This window comes from Micromys minutus (assembly GCF_963924665.1).
Source record: "Micromys minutus genome assembly, chromosome: 23".
NCBI lineage: Eukaryota > Metazoa > Chordata > Mammalia > Rodentia > Muridae > Micromys > Micromys minutus.
The window spans coordinates 49,827,698-49,846,751 of record NC_137958.1 but is presented as its reverse complement, the minus strand read 5'-3'; the positions used below and the strand labels follow the sequence as shown (position 1 = coordinate 49,846,751).

Genomic DNA, 19,054 nt, shown 5'->3' with positions numbered 1-19,054 from the left:
AAAGAGTTCTTGTGGTCCCTATGGCTGCATTTAGGTAATTCTGTAACAAGTTGTTACTATTTGCCAGACACCCTGTTATACTATATAGTTTGAGCTAGCAATTTAGTCAATCCTAAAATTTTAAGGAATTCTTGCTTTTCTGTTTATGATTTTTGGAATTTGACTTACTGTCATAGCTGATTTCTGTTCTGTTTGGTCTTGATGTCCCTTACAGCATTCTGCATTTCGGAGAAAAGAGAATAATGTTAAAGCACGGAGTTTGCAAACTCAGGTTCATGTCTTGGCTCATTTACTTGCAGCTTTAACATTTTGGCAAGTTACTTATCAACTTCAAATGTTTTGTCTATAAAACAATAAAATAATATTAGAAACTATCTTCTATGTAGGTTTGTTGTGGGAATTTTATATATTAACTATACAGTATATATAAAGACTACATTATTATACTTGGCCTTTTTCCCCTCATTTAAGAGTCAAAAACCACCAGTGACTCTTGCAGTTATTAGTGAGGTTGCTATCAATTACTGCTGAAAGACTTTCTTGCACCTAGTTTCTGGTTATCTTGCTTGGCCATATGTTTTTCGTTACCTTTTGAGGGGGCATTACTCTAACTGTTTAGTGTAAAGTCAGATGTAACATCTACGATAAAGCCAGGATACACAGCAGTTTATTAAATTAGCACAACGGTTATTTTATGGTCCTTTAATTTGTACTGGAGTTTGATGCCATTTTTGGCAGAACCACTTTAATAGTTTGCTTCTCAACTGTTATTATCTTATTCAACAATGTACAGTTCTAAGTCATGAAATTCAGGGAAGTGCTCCCTCTCTCCATTCTTCTCTCTTTTCCCTCTTCCTCTCTTTCTCTACCCATCTTCCCCACTCCTTTTTCCTGGCAAACATTAGGCTGTGGGTTTAAGAACATATTTACAGGCAAGTGTTGCCAGTGCTTTGTGCCATACCTGGCACATAACATATATTAAGAGAATGTTAAAAGAAGGGAAGAAAAGAACAGGACATCAGTTTCAGGTTTACCAGTAGTCCACAGTCTATCTTGGCTTTGGGTTCATCACCTAATAAGTATAGCCTTTAACCATGAGTTGCTGTTTAGATATGTTACTGTGGCTTATACTTACATTCTTTGCATGAGTCTCACAGTTGTGGCATTGTTATTAGTAGTGCTTGCATGTTCAAATTTACAGAAGTGCTATATTGACTATTGCTCTGTAATTAACTGAATATTGTATGAGTATACTTTGAATGATTTTTGATACATTTTATTTTACCTTTAATGCATACCCACTGAATTTTATAAAATGCAACTTACCTTTGTAATATATTCTCGCCCTTTCCAACACATCCCTCTTTTATGTGTTACCTGTTGAATAGTTTTCACATCTTCCCCTCTAGTTACCTGGCTAATCAGAATCCTGGAAAGTATCTTGATATTTTTCTCTACCCTCTTGCTGCCATCACTGATCAGTGTATCCTACTCCTGAAAGATTCGTGTTTGACTCCTGCTATCGCTCCCATCAGTAGTTTAGTATAGATCTTGTCTCTAACATACTCTTTCCTAATAGTCTTTTAACCAGCCTCATTTCCTACCTTTCCTCTATGCTGTTGCCAGAGCTGATTTCCTAAACATAGGTGTGTGCTGCATGTTCATTACTTGACTAATTTACTCATCCTTCAAGTATCAGCTTAAATGTTGCTTCTCAATAAATCTGTTTCTCCCTGAATTTCAATATCCTCTCCTTTCTGTAGTGTCCTCTAGTGGTGTTTGCAATCATGCTTATATTGTAAATTGATTTGCTTAATGTGTGTCTTCCCACTGAAAGGATTTATGTGAGGGAGATGTTGACTTCCATGTTTCACACATAGTTGGGACATGGTAGTAGTTAAAAACTGTTGAAAAAGTAGGTGGATGAGAACTTAAAGAGTATTACAGGACCCGAAACTCTTTTTTTTCCCTTACAACTTTATTTAAAGAAGCGAGATACATGTACAGATTTTGAAAAGCATTTTGGCAATTCTTTTAGAGGTTTGATAGCATGCATTGAAATCCCACTAGTTACCATAAGCATAAAGTACATGTAGAATAGAATGTAACATGGAAACAGTCAGAGTTTTTTTGGTGTGTATAGATGAAACATAATGCTCTTTGAATACCAAAAATTGCCACAAGGCTATATTCCTAGCTCTTGGATTATTGGTGATTTAAGGTCCAGGTGTACCACACTCTGAGAGGGTGCTATACACTTATTTTTTTTTTTCCTAAGAGGACTGAGGCTTTCACCATTTGGCCTTTGTTATTCTTGAGTTTCTTATGGCCTGCGAGTTGTTTCTGGGGTATTCAGAGCTTTCTGGGGTTAGTATCCAATTATCAGTGACTGCATATTATGTCTGCTTTTCTGTGACTGGGTTACCTCACTCAGGATGATATTCTCTAGATACATCTATTTTCCTAGGAATTTCATAAAGTCATTGTTTCTGATAGCTGAGTAGTACTCCATTGTATAAATATACCACAATTTTTGTATCCATTCATCTACTGAAGGACATTTGGGTTCTTTCCAGCTTCTGGCTATTATAAATTGGGCTGCTATGAACATTGTGGTGCATGTATCCTTATTGTATGTTGGAACATCGCTGGGTATATGCTCAGAAGTGGAATAACTGGGTCTTCAGGTAGTACTATGTCCAGTTTTCTGAGGAATTGCTAGACTGATTTCTAGAGTGGTTGTACCAGTTTACAACCCCACCAACAGTGGAGGAGTGTTCCTCTTTCTCTGCATCCTTGCCAGTGTCTGCTGTCATCTGAGTTTTTGATCTTAGCCATTCTGACTGGTGTGAAATGGAATCTCAGGGCTGTTTTGATTTGCATTTCTCTGATGACTAGGGATGTTGAGTACTTCCTTAAATGCTTCTCAGCCATTTGACATTCCTCAGTTGAGAATTTTTTATTTAGCTCTGTACCCCATTTTTTAATAGGATTGTTTGATTCTCTGGAGTCTAACTTCTTGAGTTCTTTGTATACCTTGGATATTAGACCTCTATCAGATGTGGGATTGGTAAGATCTTTTCCTAATCTGTTGGCTGCCATTTTGTTGACCTGAAACTCTTTATACCCTCTTTGACATTGGTTTTTAGTGCTAGCCTTTCTGATATAATAATGAGCCTCTTTTTATTTATTTATTTATTTATTTAATTAATTTATTTATTTATTCATTCATTCATTCATTCATTCATTCATTTATTTTTTCTTTTACACTTATTCTGCAAAGACGGCAACAAGCAATTACATTAACCCACACTATACTACAGTGAAAGAAATGTGGACCCTTTTCTACCCTCAGGATCTTGATTCAGTTAAAAGAGTTATAGAGTCAATCTTGTCTCATTCAGGTAATCTAATTTCTGAGGAAACTCTGTCAGGTAACAGTCTGCAGATATTTTTCCTGTGCATTTTCTTCAGGAATCTTTTTGGGATAGATGGCTTTTAAGGTGGAGCTTGGGATAGTTGTGTCTGTATAGCAATTCTGCACCCCTTGAGGTCAAATACCTTGCAGAGACTTTGAGTGTGTGTGTACTTTCTATTTATTTAGCATCTTAGGAGATAATCCATTTAGATTGTTATTTCTGGTGACAGCAGCTTTCCCTCAAGTTCTAAGCCTTAAAAACAAAATGACTGAATGGTGACCTTTTCAAAAGTTGCACCTCCTTTACAAGCCATGTTTGTTCCTCCAGGATCATGGAGTAAGTGAAACTTGGAACATACAGAAAGCATCGGTGTGAACGAATGAATGCATGAATTCCCTTGATTGGCTAAATCAAATGGCCTTTTACCTATTTACAAATTCTTCTTTTTAGAGTTGTTTATTTTTATAAAATGTATATGGATGTTTTCTCTGCAGGTATGTCTGTATATCATATGTGTGCCTGCCATCTTCAGAGGCCAGAAGAGGTGGTTGGCTCCCCAGAATCTGGAGTTACAGATTGTTTTTAAGTACCATGTGGGTGCTGGGAATCAAACCTGGTCCTCTGGAAGAGCAAAAAGTGCTCCTAACCACTGAGCCTTCTCTTCAGCTCCTCCTTTATTATTTTAAGTATGCTTGAGTCACTACTTTGTGTCAAGAGGACAGTGCCAGGCATTTTAGGAGTTGAAGAACATAGTATCACTTTCAAGGAGTTTAAATGTTGACTTTTTTCATGTCTTTCATTTGAGCTGTGCATTCTCATATCATGTTTCTTAATTATTACAGAAGTTTGGAATTATCTTCCCTTTAAAACATTATTTGTTTTTATATTTTTCTTACAAAGATATTCTTCCTGATTATTCACCTTAGAAATGAGAGTTGCCTGTTGTCTTCCTGTCTGTAAATGAGCATCTCATTCTTCTCTTGGCCTCCCGCTTCTCTCAGCCCCTACCATCTCATTTCTGCCCTTCCTTTCCTGAGCGCTGTCCTCTCTTGACTTAGACCACTTGTGTCATATCTGCAGCAGCATAGTGAAGGTGATAACTGTCCTAACCAACCATTTTGTGCTTACATGGTGGCCACCTCGGATGGAACCTTAGCTACACTCCTACATGGAACTATAGACTCATGTGAAGTTTCCCTTGTATTGTCCACTCATCTCTTCTCTGAAGACTTGCTTTCCCTGTCTTCAAGGCAGTCGCTGATTTCCCTCCAGTAAATCAGTCCCACTTTACACTTTTTCCTTTTTAGCAGTTACAGCAGATTTTTTTTTATGGTGGGGTCACCATAACTAGGAAAACCATTTAAGGGGGGGCATATCCATTTGTCCTGTGTCTTCAGTGCCCAGTACAGCATCTGCTACACAATATGTAACCAGTAAATAGTATTTGTGCAGGAAATAAGTTTTGAGCAGGGTCTGTCAGTTTAGTGTTCTTTAAAACTCTCTAGAAATATTTCATAGCATTTCTTTATTATCGAGAGAAGCACTGTTAATCTTTATTTATGACTTAATTTAGACTCTAAATACATTTGCATACTTGGATTACATGGCTCTTATGACAATCTGTGAAATTATTTTTTCATACTTTGATTGAGTAGTATGAATACTGTTTTCCTCTTGGATGGTTATTACCATGTTGCTTTTTAAAGTTTCCAGATCTGTGCTAGTGATAACTTGTTATTTAGAAAGTATTTTGCTCCATCAAAGAGCCACTATGGATGGATCTCTTTAGAACAGAGGTTCTCAATCTTCTTATTGCTGTGACCCTGTAATAGTGATCCTCAACCATAAAATTGTCTTCACTGCTCTTTTTTTAGCTGCAACTTTGCTACAGCCATGAACTGTAATGTAAATATCTCCTTTCCAGTGGTCTTAGCTGACCTCTGTAAAGGGTCCACCCTACTCTCCACCCAGCAGGGGTCACAACCCACATGCTGAGAATTACTTTAGAGACAGGCATCCTTCTTTCTTGGTTGACATCAAGAAAGTTTAGAGAGTTTTTCATCCAGTGTAAAAGAGTTTACATAAAGACACAATTCACCATTTCTCATATGTTACTGTGAATACATAAATTTTTACTTTCAAAGTACAAGAGGAGTTTTTTTTTTTTTTTTTTTTTTTTTTTTTTTTTTTTTTAAGAAACTATGTAAGGCCAGATTCTTGGGTTATGTTTGTAAGTGGTTGTTTAGCCAGGATATGAATTTGAATTGCCTATGAATAACAAGATAACCAGTGCCTGGGCTTTCCCCTTGTCTATGCTGTAGTTTCTGGTGGTGGCAGCTAACCCTATGGACAAGTTATGTCTTGTCTGAAATACTTGAGACCTGAATTATCTCAGATTTGGGATGGTTTTGGATTTTGGATGTTTACATATAAACTAATAGGATACCCAATGGGATCTAACATCAAAACTGAAGTTCATTTTTGTTTTGTAGACACTCTCCATACAGCCTGAAGTAATTTACTTAGTATCTTTAATGTGGTTGCCTTTGATTATGAGCCACCATACAAGGTCAGGTTTGGGATTTTCTATTTGTGTTGTCATTGGTATTCAGAAAGTTTCAGACTTTGGATTTTTGGACCAGTATACCTGTTACATGTTTTAAAATGTTGTGAACTTCCTTCCTGTCATGTGTCATAGCCTTAGATCCTTTAGCTTCCTGTCATCAACTCTAGTGAAACAGTTCTTTTAAATCTTATCAGCACAGATAAATTAGTTATTTAAAGACAGTAAAACTGTCTTACTTCTATACTGAATATATCAAAAGGACCTGGAAGCAAACCCCAAACCTAGTTTTGGGCTGTGATGCATGAGAGGAAGTTTACCATTATGACTGCAGTAACGTGGGGGTTGAAGGGCCTTGCAAAGAGTTGTTTACCTGCTGCTGGTACATGGGTGGTGTCATAGGCATGTAGTCAAGCAGGTGTTTGCTGGGTCCAATTAGCCCAGATTCCTGACTGAATCACACTGTTGCATCATGTGTTAATGAAAGAAAGAGTTTATTACTTGGGAGACAAGTTGTGTCTGAAGTTTGGTATTTATGTCCCTTTTAGAGATTAAGACTTTGTTTAAACTTTAATGAGTAGAAGGTGAAAGAAAGGTTACAATGACAGTGGAGAAGTTACTATTTCAGTAATAAATGAATTAAACGCCTTTTATGTTGATTTTTAGACAAGGTCTTGTTATATAGCTCAGACCAGTGTGGAACTTAACTATGTAGCTTAGGCAGGACTTGAACACACATCCACCTGCCTCCATCTTTCACATGCTGGTATTATAGTTATATGTCTTGATTAAATGTTCCCCAACCTCCCACATAGCACTTGTTCAGCTGTCAAAAGCCAAATATTTTCATGGCATCCGTATTCTACAGCGTTTGCTGTTGTGTGCCACTCATCCATATACATTCTGTATCATTCATTCTATAGACATTTGAGCTGTGTGTGTGCGAGGCTCAGGTGCTGGGAAACAGGTTTGCTGTAGCTCCTTTCCTCTGTTGTGAGAGGAGTGCACAGTAAGGACACAGAGGTGTGATCATAAGGCACACTAGGGTTGGGCAAGCCACTTCTAATTCCCAAGTTTATCCTTGAGTTTTGAAAGAGTTAGGCACAAAAAACAACCAGATAGATTCAGAGACTAGAAACATTAGATTAAGGGAAGGAATCTGAGATTAGACAATGGCCAAATTTAAGACATTATGGACCCAGTAAGTACTTTGAATTATATTTTCAAGATTAGGAGTAATCACTGAAGAATTTTAAATGGGGTTTTCTCATAGCTCTGAGGAGACATATATGGAGTGAAAAGATGTGTATGGTGGGAAATGAATTAGGCACCACAACAGCCTGTAAGAGTGACAGAGCTGAAATTCATGTAAATGGCAGGATTTACATACTATCAATAAGACTAGAGAGAAGGCTGCCACTAGAGTTTCAGGAGTGGAATTTTCTGGATAGTGGAGATAAGAAATGAACCAGGATGATACCCAGTTTCAGGCATTCTAGTTGGACAGAATCCTCTAAGGTAGGGAATTGAGGAGAGTGAATGAATTAACTTTTAGATGTGTTGAGTTTGAGGTGCTCACTCCACATCTAAGTAGAAATACTCAATAGGAGAAGAATATTCATGTTTAGAGGTCAGGACGATTGCCCATGGTATACACATAAAAACTATTAGCATTGATGCAGATGTGGAAGCCACAGGTTTTGAAGAAATCACCAGATAGAATGAGAGGGTCAGTGTATCAGTACTTCTTGCATTCATTTGGTGTATTTGGTAGTTTAGGGTAATACCTAGGTTTTATGTTTCTATTTCAGTGGTGCATTGAGAAATGGTGTCTGGCTTGTACAGGTTATCTGTGGCTTTGTCTCTCCTTAATATAACAGTGCATTTGTTATTACCTCAGAAGGGGTACATGAATTGTAATAGCATAAGGAAATGTGAGTTAATCGATGTGTTTTACTTTCTAAGAGGGCCTTTAAGATAAATCTGTGATACTTAATTTAAAAGACCAAGCATTTCTTTCTGTCTTTTTGGGTTTTTGTTTTGTTTTAAGAATTATTTCTTTGTTTTATGTATATGAGTACATGATAGCTATCCTCAGACACACCAGAAGAGGGCATCAGATCCCGTTACAGATGGCTGTGTGCCAACATGTTGCTGGGAATTGAACTCGGAACTTTAGAAGAACAATCAGTGCTCTTAATCACAGAGCCATTGCTCTAGCCCCAAAAGACTTATCTTTTATAGATAAATTTTTATTTATTTTTGGACAAAACAATTTGTTAGTGTTCTCAGAGTGAACAAGAATTTCTTTTGTTGAATCCCATAGCTGTGAAGTGTAGGTATTCTTCTTGAACAGTTGCTATGCCTCTGACCAGACAGGAATGACCTGTGTTTCAAGTCAGGCAGAATAAAGTAGGGGCAGGGCATAGAGACCTAAATTTGATTCTTAAGCACCCATGCAGAAAAAGCTAGGAGTAGCTGGATGTACCTATAACCCTGTATCGTGGAGATAGCTAGACTGATTCCAGAAGCTGCCAGCCAGTCTAGCTGAAATAGAAACCGAGGGAGAAGACTGATGTCGTCTTCTATAGAAAGATGCTATAAAAGGCCAAACAAATGATTAAAGTATGTTAGTTTTATTTTTCAGAGCTGTGTCTTTTGGGCTAATGAATTCTTACATGTAGAACATTGGAATATACATTCTTCTGAACTTCACTGTTATTTCATAGTTTTACCTGTCTGAAGGAAGAACCTAGAAATAGAACTTGCTCTGATTTTGGATCTGAATAATCACCAGAGTTCAGATGCATGTTTATGTCCTGAGATATGGAGACACTTGTTTATTGTATACCACGGTGTGCTTAGGAAGGTTCACTGGGCGGCTTTTCAAAGTCAGCACTCCTTATCACTGAGCCCACAATCCAATACAGAAAGTGTAAGTCTACTTTGGGGGACAGTCTTTAAAAATCTGATTTTTAAAGGGAATAATTCCCAGGAGACCATGTGTCATTTCAGTAAAGTTCTGTGGACAAGGCATGAACCTGAAAGTTAACAATAGAATGCTGACAGACATGAATTAGAAGAAGATTCTTTTGTTCTTACAGGATCTATAGATGAATGGAGTGGGGCTTTTAATTTTTTGTTCAAATTCCTTGAAAATAGTTTCCCTTTATATTTTAACTTTGAATAATCCACCAAATATTAGAATAAAGGCCTGATATTATCATCAAATAACACAAAGCAGACTGTTGTATCACAGAACAGTATTATAACTATTAGCTTTTACTAGTGATTTAAACATCTATTTTAAGTTTTGTAAACACTGATCCTGTCCTGCCATGCAGTTTTCCAGTGAAGAACTCGGAGATGATTGTGCAATAGCACACTTAAGTGTGTGACTAACAGAAAACAGTAGAGTCGGGTTTTAGGATGTATTCTGACTTGAAGACTTCACTTGTTCAATGGAATTCTTGTCCCTCTGACAGTGAGCACCATCACCTTGTATTGTGGATTTTGTCTGTACTTGTTTATACATTGCTCCTTTACCTTTTTAAGTTGATTACAAAGATTAATCAGTAGATTACAAAGATAGAAGATTTTCTCTTATTTTAATTTAGATGGCTTTCTCTTTTCATGTAGTTAAAAACTCAAGACTGTATTTCATTCAGCAATCCCAGTGCATAATTTTAATGGAAGACTGGCACCTTGAGTTCCTGTTTTTATGATTTTTGGGTGAAGCTGATTTCTGAGTATGAAGGTTGTGACAGAAAATAATATGAGGTACCTGCAAGAACACACTGGAGATGGTTGCCAAATGTTCTGTGTAACTATAATTTTTCTCATTCCCAGGACCCTGGCTACAAAAAGGTTGCATCTAGGTGCGTGCTGATCTTGTAGTTGGGCCCACTCACCCAGCCCCTTTGAAAAAATAGTTTATTTGTATTTAGGTGTATGTGCTTATATGCACACATGCATGCACCTAGCCTCAGAGGTTAGATGGTGCTGAATCTTCTGGAGTTGGGGTTGCAGGTGGCTGTGAGCTGCTCTCTGGAAGAGCAGCGAGTGCCCTTAGCCACTGAGCACCTCTTCAGCCAGTTGGTTTGGATGTATTACCAGCATGACATCATTCCTATAGGCATCATTCTCTAAAGAAAGTTTGGTTGAACGTTTATAATGAACTTACTACGTAGAAGCAAGCCATAAGCTGAACTCACCATCTAACTACCTTCTTCCATCGCCACCCTCCAATCCAGAGATTCCTGTAATTGATCTCATCACTTTGTCTTTGGTGTCACAGCCTTTTGCTGGCACACAGACTTCAGAGGCTGTCCTCTGTAAATCTGTTCCTAGTGGTTCTAGCCTACAGAGACACCTTCCTCCAACATCTGCCTTTCTACTCATTTTCACTTTTATTCTTTGTGATATTGCATTCATTTTTCTGTTCTTGTGAATCAAATCTTGAAGACCAAGGCTATTAATCAGATTAACACAATGGCATATACGGTTATCAGTGTCACTAAGCCTGTTCCCATTTACCTTGCCCTGCAAGGAACCGGCTGAGCTTTGGTTTCTTTATATACTATTCCCCCAAGCACTATCTGTGCATTTTTCTCCTTTCGCTGTTTTCTCTGTTACTACTATCTTCCGTTTAAAGAAGATTATAAATGGCTTTAGGAAATTCTTGGGCTATGAAAATCAAAGGGCTCATTTCAGCATTTTCTTATTTTAGGATTTACTTTTAAACTGTTATAGAAGCCTGCCTTCTTTGTATGTCCATCTGACATCTGTTCATTTATTGGGATGTGCACTGGAAGCAATAGTTTGGATGTGCACTTAACCAGAATTGTGCTTGATACAGAATAGAAAGAAGAGAAACACTGTCAAGCTTGGAAACCTGAATTTCCTTCCCAATTCTTAATTACTCTGCTGTTCTAGCAGCCTTCATGGAACTGCAGGCAGAAGTGTAAATAATTACATGGTGTTAGCTGCTGTGCTTACTTTGGTAAGGCTCATGGTTTTCTTCTGCCAGCTGGCATTTTATACACACCTGTTGAGCCATAATTGTGTTGAAATGGAGATGGAGATGCAGAGACTTAGTGTAACTTCATTATAAAATGGAAAAAAATGGATTGCCCAGGTCACTGAAGAACAGAACAAAGCTGTCTCCTAAGGATCGCTTTGTTGGGTAACATGTATACCTGAAAAAGAAGACTGAAGAAAGTGCTGTTGTGGATGATAGTTTTCTCTCCCCTACATCCCTTCTTCTTTTTGGACTTCCCTGGAGGTAGGCAGTTAGCAGTGGCTTCCGCTGTTTTATGTATATGCAGTCATATACATTTATACATTACCCTAATGCAAATTGTATCACATCATTCACAGTTTTGATATCTTTTAAAAGCTTCTACAATAATATATAAGAAAATTATTATAGAGTCCAGGTATTTTTGTGTTTTTATCCGGGAACTTCCTATCTATGCATCATTTAGGCAATTGGTTTTTGTTAACCCAAATGAACAGATTTTAAAATAATCCCATATTCTCAGTATATCATATGGAATAATCTGTGTAATATAGTTTACCACTCACATATTTTTTTAGAGAGAAACAAGCCGTGTTCATTGATTTATTTTATAATGAATCATGCTGATGTTAAAATATTTAGAGAAATTTATACAGCAGCAATTACTGCTAGTTACCAAAAATAGAAATATTTGCTTTTCTATTTAAAAAAAGAAAAAAAAAAAAGGCAGAAGGCTGGGGAACGTGTCTTAGTGGTACAGCGCTTGCTTAACATAAGTCATGCCCCGTTCAGTCCCCAGTACAGAACAAAAAACTAAGAAGGAAATGACAGGAATTTTCAGGAATTGATTTTCTTTTAGATTTTTATAAAAGTATAAGTGGTAATGTGCAGATGGTCAATCTAGGGCCAGCGAGAAGCAACCGTACTATAAATACTAAGCTGTGTGTGTGGATGGCATTTGCAGGTGGATATGTTTATGTGGATGTGCCTATGCAGAGGATGGAGGTTGACACTGCCTGTTTGTCCAAATGGCTGTCCACTTTGTCTTTTAGTGGGTTTCTCCCTCAGTTTGGAGTTCATCACTGGCTGGGCTGGCTGGTGAGCTCCAGGGATCTCTTGTTTCCAGTCTTCCATGGCTGCTGGGGATCCTAACTCAGACTTCACAAGTTTGGGCTCTTCTAGCCTCACAAGTAGGTGTGTGAATGCCACACTGCCACTGGGAAGTAGCTGGTACAATGGCTTCTCATATTCAGTCTGTACATTTCCCCATTAGGCAAGTTTGGGAGAGCAAATTACAATCAGTTTCTTTTCTTTTTCCCTTAAAAATATTTTGGTTTTTATTGAAATTAGATTTTTTTGTTCATATAATATATTCTGATTATGGTTTCTCCTCTGTACTTCTCACAGTTCCTTCCCAATTCCTCTTCTATCCAGATCGCCACCCCCTTTCTGTCTCTAATTGAAAAATAAAAAGGCTTACTAGGGATAATAATAAAACAAGATATAAGATAAAAACAGATACACTGAAATCTGACAGAAGAAATAAACAAGGAAAAGAACCCAAGATAAGGCACAAAAAAAGTAGATACAGATGCAGAGATCCACTCATCTGCACACTCAAGAGTCCCATAAAACACAAAACTGGAAGCCATCATATGTGTGCAAAAGACCTGTAGGGTAAAAAAGGAGAAAAAAAAAAAGTAAACCAAAAAAAAAAAAAAAAAAAAAAAAAGAAAAAGAAAAAAAAAGAAAAAAGAAAAAGAAAAGCCCTGACATAATACTGAGAAAAGGAATCTTCAAGGATGCCTCTGAGTTTGTTTTCTGTTGGGCATGCAGCCTACCCTTAAAAAAAGTTTTCCTAGTGAGACTACCTTGGCAAAAACCTAAATTTTAATTTGCAAATGATTATCAGTTGGAGGTTTTCTGAACTAGGCATGTGCCTACTTCTTTCAGCTCTAGGACCCCCATCTGATACAGACCCATGTAGGTCCTGTGCATGTTGCCTTAAGTCTGTGAGCTTGCATGTGCTTGGATCCTGTTGACTTAGGCCTATTCCCCTTGGTGTCCTCCATCCCCACCAGCTCTTACACACTCAGTTCTCCACCCCACATAGTGCCCTGAGCCCTGAGGAGGATTTGAAAGTCATCTCATGTGGGGAGTGTTCCAAGGCCTCATTCTCTGTGGGTCTCTGCACTTGCTTCCACCTCTTGCAGGAAGAAACATTTCTGTGATGGCTGAGCAAGCCACCGATCTGAGTATAGCAGAGTGTCATTGGGAGTCACTTTATTGCTACATGGTTTTGTTTTGTTTTAATTTTACCCTAGGTTTCTGGGCTATGCAGTCTTGGGTTTGGGGTTACACAAGCAGTTGGTATGGATTCCATCTCATGGAGTGGGCCTCAGTTAACTAATACATTGGTTACTCTAGTAAGCTTTGCAGCACCATTGCACTTGGCACATCTTGTCAGCAGGACGTCATTATAGGTGGAAACGTTTGTGTTATGTTTGGCAGTGTAAGCAGTCTAGAGCTACATCTTTCTCACAGGAACATGACTAGTAGTTGGGCATCCCTTCCATTAGACCAGGCCATGCACATTGAATACTTTTGTTTTCCTGATTGCTTTTGTGGGTACAGACTATCTAGCTGGGCACAGTGCTTTAAAAACCAGAGTTTTACAAACCTTACTTTAATTAAAAAACTTGAGGTAATGTATATCAGAACACTTAGCTTGGTGCCTGTGACCATGCAAATGAATGGTGACCACTAATGTCCCAAGCACCATTGGGTCTACCTCCTGTTACCTGCAGGATCGAAGAGTGCCTTTTGGGCCTCTTTTATAGATAACTGTTCTATTTTGTCACACACACACACATACACACATGTTGAATAATTTTCATTCTTCTCTTTTCACTTGCTTCCTTAATTTATCCTTAATGCTGACTATCTGAATTAGGGCAATATCATTTTTATTCTCCGTTACTTTACAACATTTTGTATTTAAGATACTTGTTATTTTAAAATTTTAATTTCTTGTATCCAAATACTATACTCCCTGGCTTCTCCCATCTGTAATATTTATTTTTTTGGGATGCATGATCTTCACGTTATGCTTGGCTTCATCATGTGTTTGGTTTTGGGTTGTACTTGAGTAGATTGTAGTGGTGACTTTTCCCAGCTGTCTCATTTTCATTTCAAGCCTTGCTTGAATCCTCTCTTATATGGTAGAAGGTTATTTTTAAAATGGTATCAGTGTGTTCTTGTAGTGAGTTGGCCATAGTGCTGGGAGATTATGATTGAACATTAAGAGTAGAAGGCAGAATGTTGCTCAGTTCAGCAGGCAGCAGGGGCATTGCTGATGTGACATACACAATGGGCAAACCAGAACTTTCTGTATGGATGTGAACACAGAGAAGATGATTCAGGACTCAGCCAGTCAGTCACCCTGTTAGTAACAAATGCTGTAGTGTTCTCCCCACCCTTCTGGAGGATGGGCTTGTTAGAGTAGGAAGTGGTGGCGAAGTCACTATAGACTGCCCCAATGCTTGCAAAACTACAGGTCAGTGATAACCGTGTCAGAGGGAGACTTAAGAAGCAGAGAGCAGAAGAGGAGTAGGTCATTTCAGACTCCAACAATCAAAGTGTGTGTGTGTGTGTGTGTGTGTGTGTGTGTGTGTGTGTGTGTGTGTGTAGAATAAGAACTGGAATGGGAAAGTTATTTTTGTTTGTTTTCTTTTGAAAAGGAATTTAGAGTTAAATATTTTGGCTCAACCTTCTAAAATATGGTCCATGAAAGAAAACTAATGTAGGTTTTTCAAATGCCTCGGGAAAAAAAAAAGGCAGTGGTGCTGTTTTTGTTTAGCAACTTCTACCTGTTTCCATGCTGTTTAGTGTCAGCAAATAAATCCTCTTCAGACCTGCGCAGGGTGGGCAGACTGTCGGGCATTTGCAGACACTCTTCCCTCTGCTCCAGCTTCCCCGCCCACTTACATAATGTTCCAACAGCAGGGGAAGGCGGATGGTGCACCTGTGATATCGGGCACATAGCGTGGGGCTCCGGTTTACAAAGAACTGCGCACATTATTGGATCTTAGTACTTTGCATATCAGCCTCTGTTTCTCCCAGAGGAGTTGCCAAAAACCAGGAGAGAATATGTTTTTTTTGTACCACTCAGAAAAAATTTGACTTAGCAGCATGCTTATTTGAACTTGATGGGAGAGGATATAATGTGCATATATTTTGGTATGAGTCTTGGAGGAATTTGGTGTCCCATTATACAGGCTAACTTAACCTGACAAAAGCATTGTATGGACTTGTTGCCTCAGGGAGACTGGCCCAATGAACTGTAAATCAAATCTCATCAAGAGTTACTACTGAGTAGTTAAAACTTTCTAAATTCTAGGTTACCCCCTGCCCCCGCCCCAGGAAGCATCAGTTTTCCACTCATGAAAAGTAGCAATGCAGGGGAGTGACAGTTTGTCCTTCCGTGCTTACATTCAGGAAGCTTCCAGTGTGGTCTGTACAAGCTTCTGGAAGGTGACCACGTCTTTAGGCAGAGTCTCAGACTAGTCTTTGGCTCTCCTCAAAGGTTAACAACTATTTATTCATCTAGTGTGCAGACAGTGGGATGCTTTTATGTATCTGAGCAGAGGAATGGCAGGAAATGAGAAGGTTCTTTTGAAGACTGAGAAGCAAAGCCATGTGCAGTGACAGAGATTTGGGTTAGCCTTGGGCTCTGACTCATCCTAATAATGGGAAACTAATTTTCTAGATGGTCCTTCTCAGAGATAGGAACCTTATGTTTTTTATTTGTTTGCTGTTACTGTCTGAGAAAGGCCCCTAAGACATAATGTGCATTCCAAAATATAAAATTGAAACCAGGCTTGGCAAGATGGCTCAGTGGATAAAGATGCTTGCCACCAAGCCTGACAACCTGAGTTCAATCTTTGGAACCCAATGGTGGCAGGAGAGAAGCAACTCCCATAAGTTGTTATTCAGCCTTCACATGCCCTGGAATACATACTTAAAGTAAATACTCCTTAAAAATTAAAGAATAAGTAACTCGAAATCACTTGGTGATGGTTAGACTTTTTAAGAGATAATTAATGCTTTTAACAAAAGCTTCTGCACCCTCCATTTTGCTCAAGAAGTAAATTAACAAACATTTGGTTTCTTAGAATCTGGTCTCTTTGTAAATTTTAGTATTTTTTTAAAGTTGTACCTCTGGGTATGATGATTCTATCCAGAACCTTCAGAAGGCAGGAAACTTTCAGGGTGGTATGATTACTTATGTTATCAGCTTAAGCAACAAAGCACATTCCCACAAACACCTAATCTTTGATTTGCTTCTTACTGAATAAAATCTGACAACTGAGGTTTAAAATATTTTTGAACTTATATTACATGGATTTTCTCTCTAATAACAAAGCCCTGGCACTTGTCTATGTTATTATCTCATGTGCAGATTTCTGGAATAATTTAGCAAAATAGGTTCCCTGAGTATTAACTTAAAGTTTAACTGAAAGACCAATGTTTAGTCAGTAGTTGACACACTATTTTATTTTTTCTCAGTTTGAATGCTTTCAGATACAGGGAACATTACAGAAACTGAAACACTGGCATTCACTAAATGCTTGTTCCAGAAACATGGCACCATGTTCTGGAAGTCTGAAAATTACAAATTGAAATTAGCTTTTGTAAAAGCCCAGAAACCTTTTTTTTTTTCTTCAAGTAGAAGTGAATAAAATAAAATAAAGTATAATTTTACAAAAGACAGTGGTTTTGAGTCACTGTTAAAAGCTTAAGGGTTAAAATACTCTGTAATACTGTGATTTATACAGAGCTTAGAGTAAATATAAAGCCGTCTCAGAGGACCCATTCCTTAAAATCTCTTTATGCCTACCACTTTGTTTTTATAAATTCATTAAATGGGATAAAATTTAAAATCATTAACTTTTTATTCTAATAGTGAGATACATTTATTTATAAATTTGAGAGTTATAAATAAAATGAAAATAAAGACTATCTGCAGTGCCCAAAGGTAACAACACACTGTTGTGATTTTTTTCCCCCATCGTTTTATAAATTTGTGTTGTCCGAATACGGAAGTACATATCCTACACCGTACAAATGCCAGTGAAATGGAATTTTTCCTTGACTACTTTTTCATAGTGTTAGACTATATCTTACAACATTTATTAGCAAGTTAGTTTGCAGTATAAGATAAATACTTTCTGGTTGGAGATGAACATTTTCCAATTTTTCTTTCTCCTTCCCCATTTTCTATTTTGTTGCACTGAACACTCTTCGAAATTTTATTTGCATTCATAGTTACGCTTTAAGGGAACATTTTAAACCAGACTTTATGGGTCAGGGGTTATCAGCTAGCTGGGTTTGATACCCGCAGCTCTGCCTGCTGCGGAGTGCGCGGGGTACCAGGGCTCCAGGGCGCAGCTTTACCTGGTGGGTGCGGGGGGGGGGGGCGCCTCGGCCCCGGGCTGCACGGTTCCCGCCCGTTGCTAACCGGCGTGTCTTTGTCTTTCCTCCCTGGGGTCCGCTGCGCCCGTGCGGGCCGAAGCCTGGCGAAGCCGTCGCCCCGCAGCGCCGTCACCACGCGCCAGGCCGCCTCCAGCTGCCGCGCCAAGCTCCGCGCCGCCGCCAGGGAGCGCCAGCACGCGGCGCGCGCCCTCGGCAGGTCGGCCGCCCCGTGACGCCTTCGCGCGCTCCCGCGGCCGCGCGCACCGCCGTACCTCCGGCGCCCAGGTCGTCTGCAGACCCGCATCCACGGCCGCCTCGGCGTCGCCCCCCACCCCGGTCGGAGCTCCTCAGCCAGACCCCGCGGCCGCTGCCGCAGCCTGTCCTGCCCCTCGGGACGCCGGGCCACTCCTTGCTCCGTGCACCGCCTGCAAAATCCTGGCTTTGAAAACCTCACCGCACAAGATCTCCTTGTTTCTTGTAACGACTCTGTGTTCCCACTCAGATTCTTTCCGTTATTCTTCAAAGCCAGCTTCTTTTTCTTAAGTTCTGTCAAGCTCCACCTCACACCCCCATCTGCCAGAAGATTCTAATTGTCCAGATTTTCTGAGGTGGTTAACAAACCCAGAGTTGTATCATGCACATCTGTAATTAAACTCAAGCGTTAGACTTTCCCGTTCTGTAACTTCAGCCCCAATAGCCCTTCCTCCCTGTGGAATCAGTCCTTGTTTCCAAGGACCTTAGCTTATCATCCTTAGAAACTGGATCCTCTCCAGAATGTCCTCGCTGGTGGTCACAGGGACTTGCCTTTCCATATCTGTTTGAGCCCCTCTTGTTTTCCCAGGCTCTCTGCTCCTGGCTTTACATCGAGGTCTGACTTCTCTTGGGTTAGTTATTCCCAGTGACTGGACACAGCCAAAGTAGCCGTGATGGCCCATTCAGGTGACATACATTGTCCCTCAATGAACTATTCTGCAGTGGGGACCCTTCGACTCTTCGCTGAAGTTTTCTTAGGACTGCTGGCTTCAGTCTGTAGCCCCTCTTGCATTTCACAGGTATGTCAGACCTGCATTATGGCAAGGAGGCTCTTTCCTCCCCCTCTTGCTTTCTTTTGTCTTTCTCAGGTGTCCCCTCAACACAACTGCTGCACAGTGACCTTTGTCTTGCTGTCTACTGCCAGGACCGGAAATAACACAGCAGACATCCCACTCTGACCACCACCTTCCCATCCTGAGTTTTTTGTTCGTTGACCTCATTTTCCTACTGTTGAGCAGGTCTTGTCTTGGATATATTTCCTTGACAAGCCCGGACTCCACACCTTATCATGCCTCGAAATGCAATTCTCTGAGCACTCTCAAACCTCAGTTTCCTCTAAGTTATTTTCCTGGCAGAAAATCCATCCCTGGGTGCAGTAACCTCTGTCTTGCTATAGCTTGACTGGAACACGGACCATTCCCTTTAAGAAAAATCACGAAACCAACCTACCTGTTCTACTTCCAACACATTATTGCAAATCCTAAATTGGTGGTTTTCCTATGGTTGTCTAAGTCCTCCACTTCTAGACCTAGTGTTTCTATGCAT

General features: G+C 39.4%; 1 protein-coding gene across 1 annotated transcript in view; it reads left to right on the top strand.

The window, feature by feature from the left end:
- ZNF800 (zinc finger protein 800) overlaps nt 1–17,709 on the top strand; it is a gene marked incomplete at its 3' end in the record, with an annotated part of 45,534 nt that extends 27,825 nt beyond the window's left edge. Inside the window, exon 6 of the mRNA XM_080936542.1 lies at nt 17,577–17,709. Within this exon, the coding sequence (XP_080792668.1) occupies nt 17,577–17,709 (133 nt within the window). The remainder of the gene's footprint in view (nt 1–17,576) is intronic.
- Between the last annotated feature and the right edge of the window lie 1,345 nt (nt 17,710–19,054).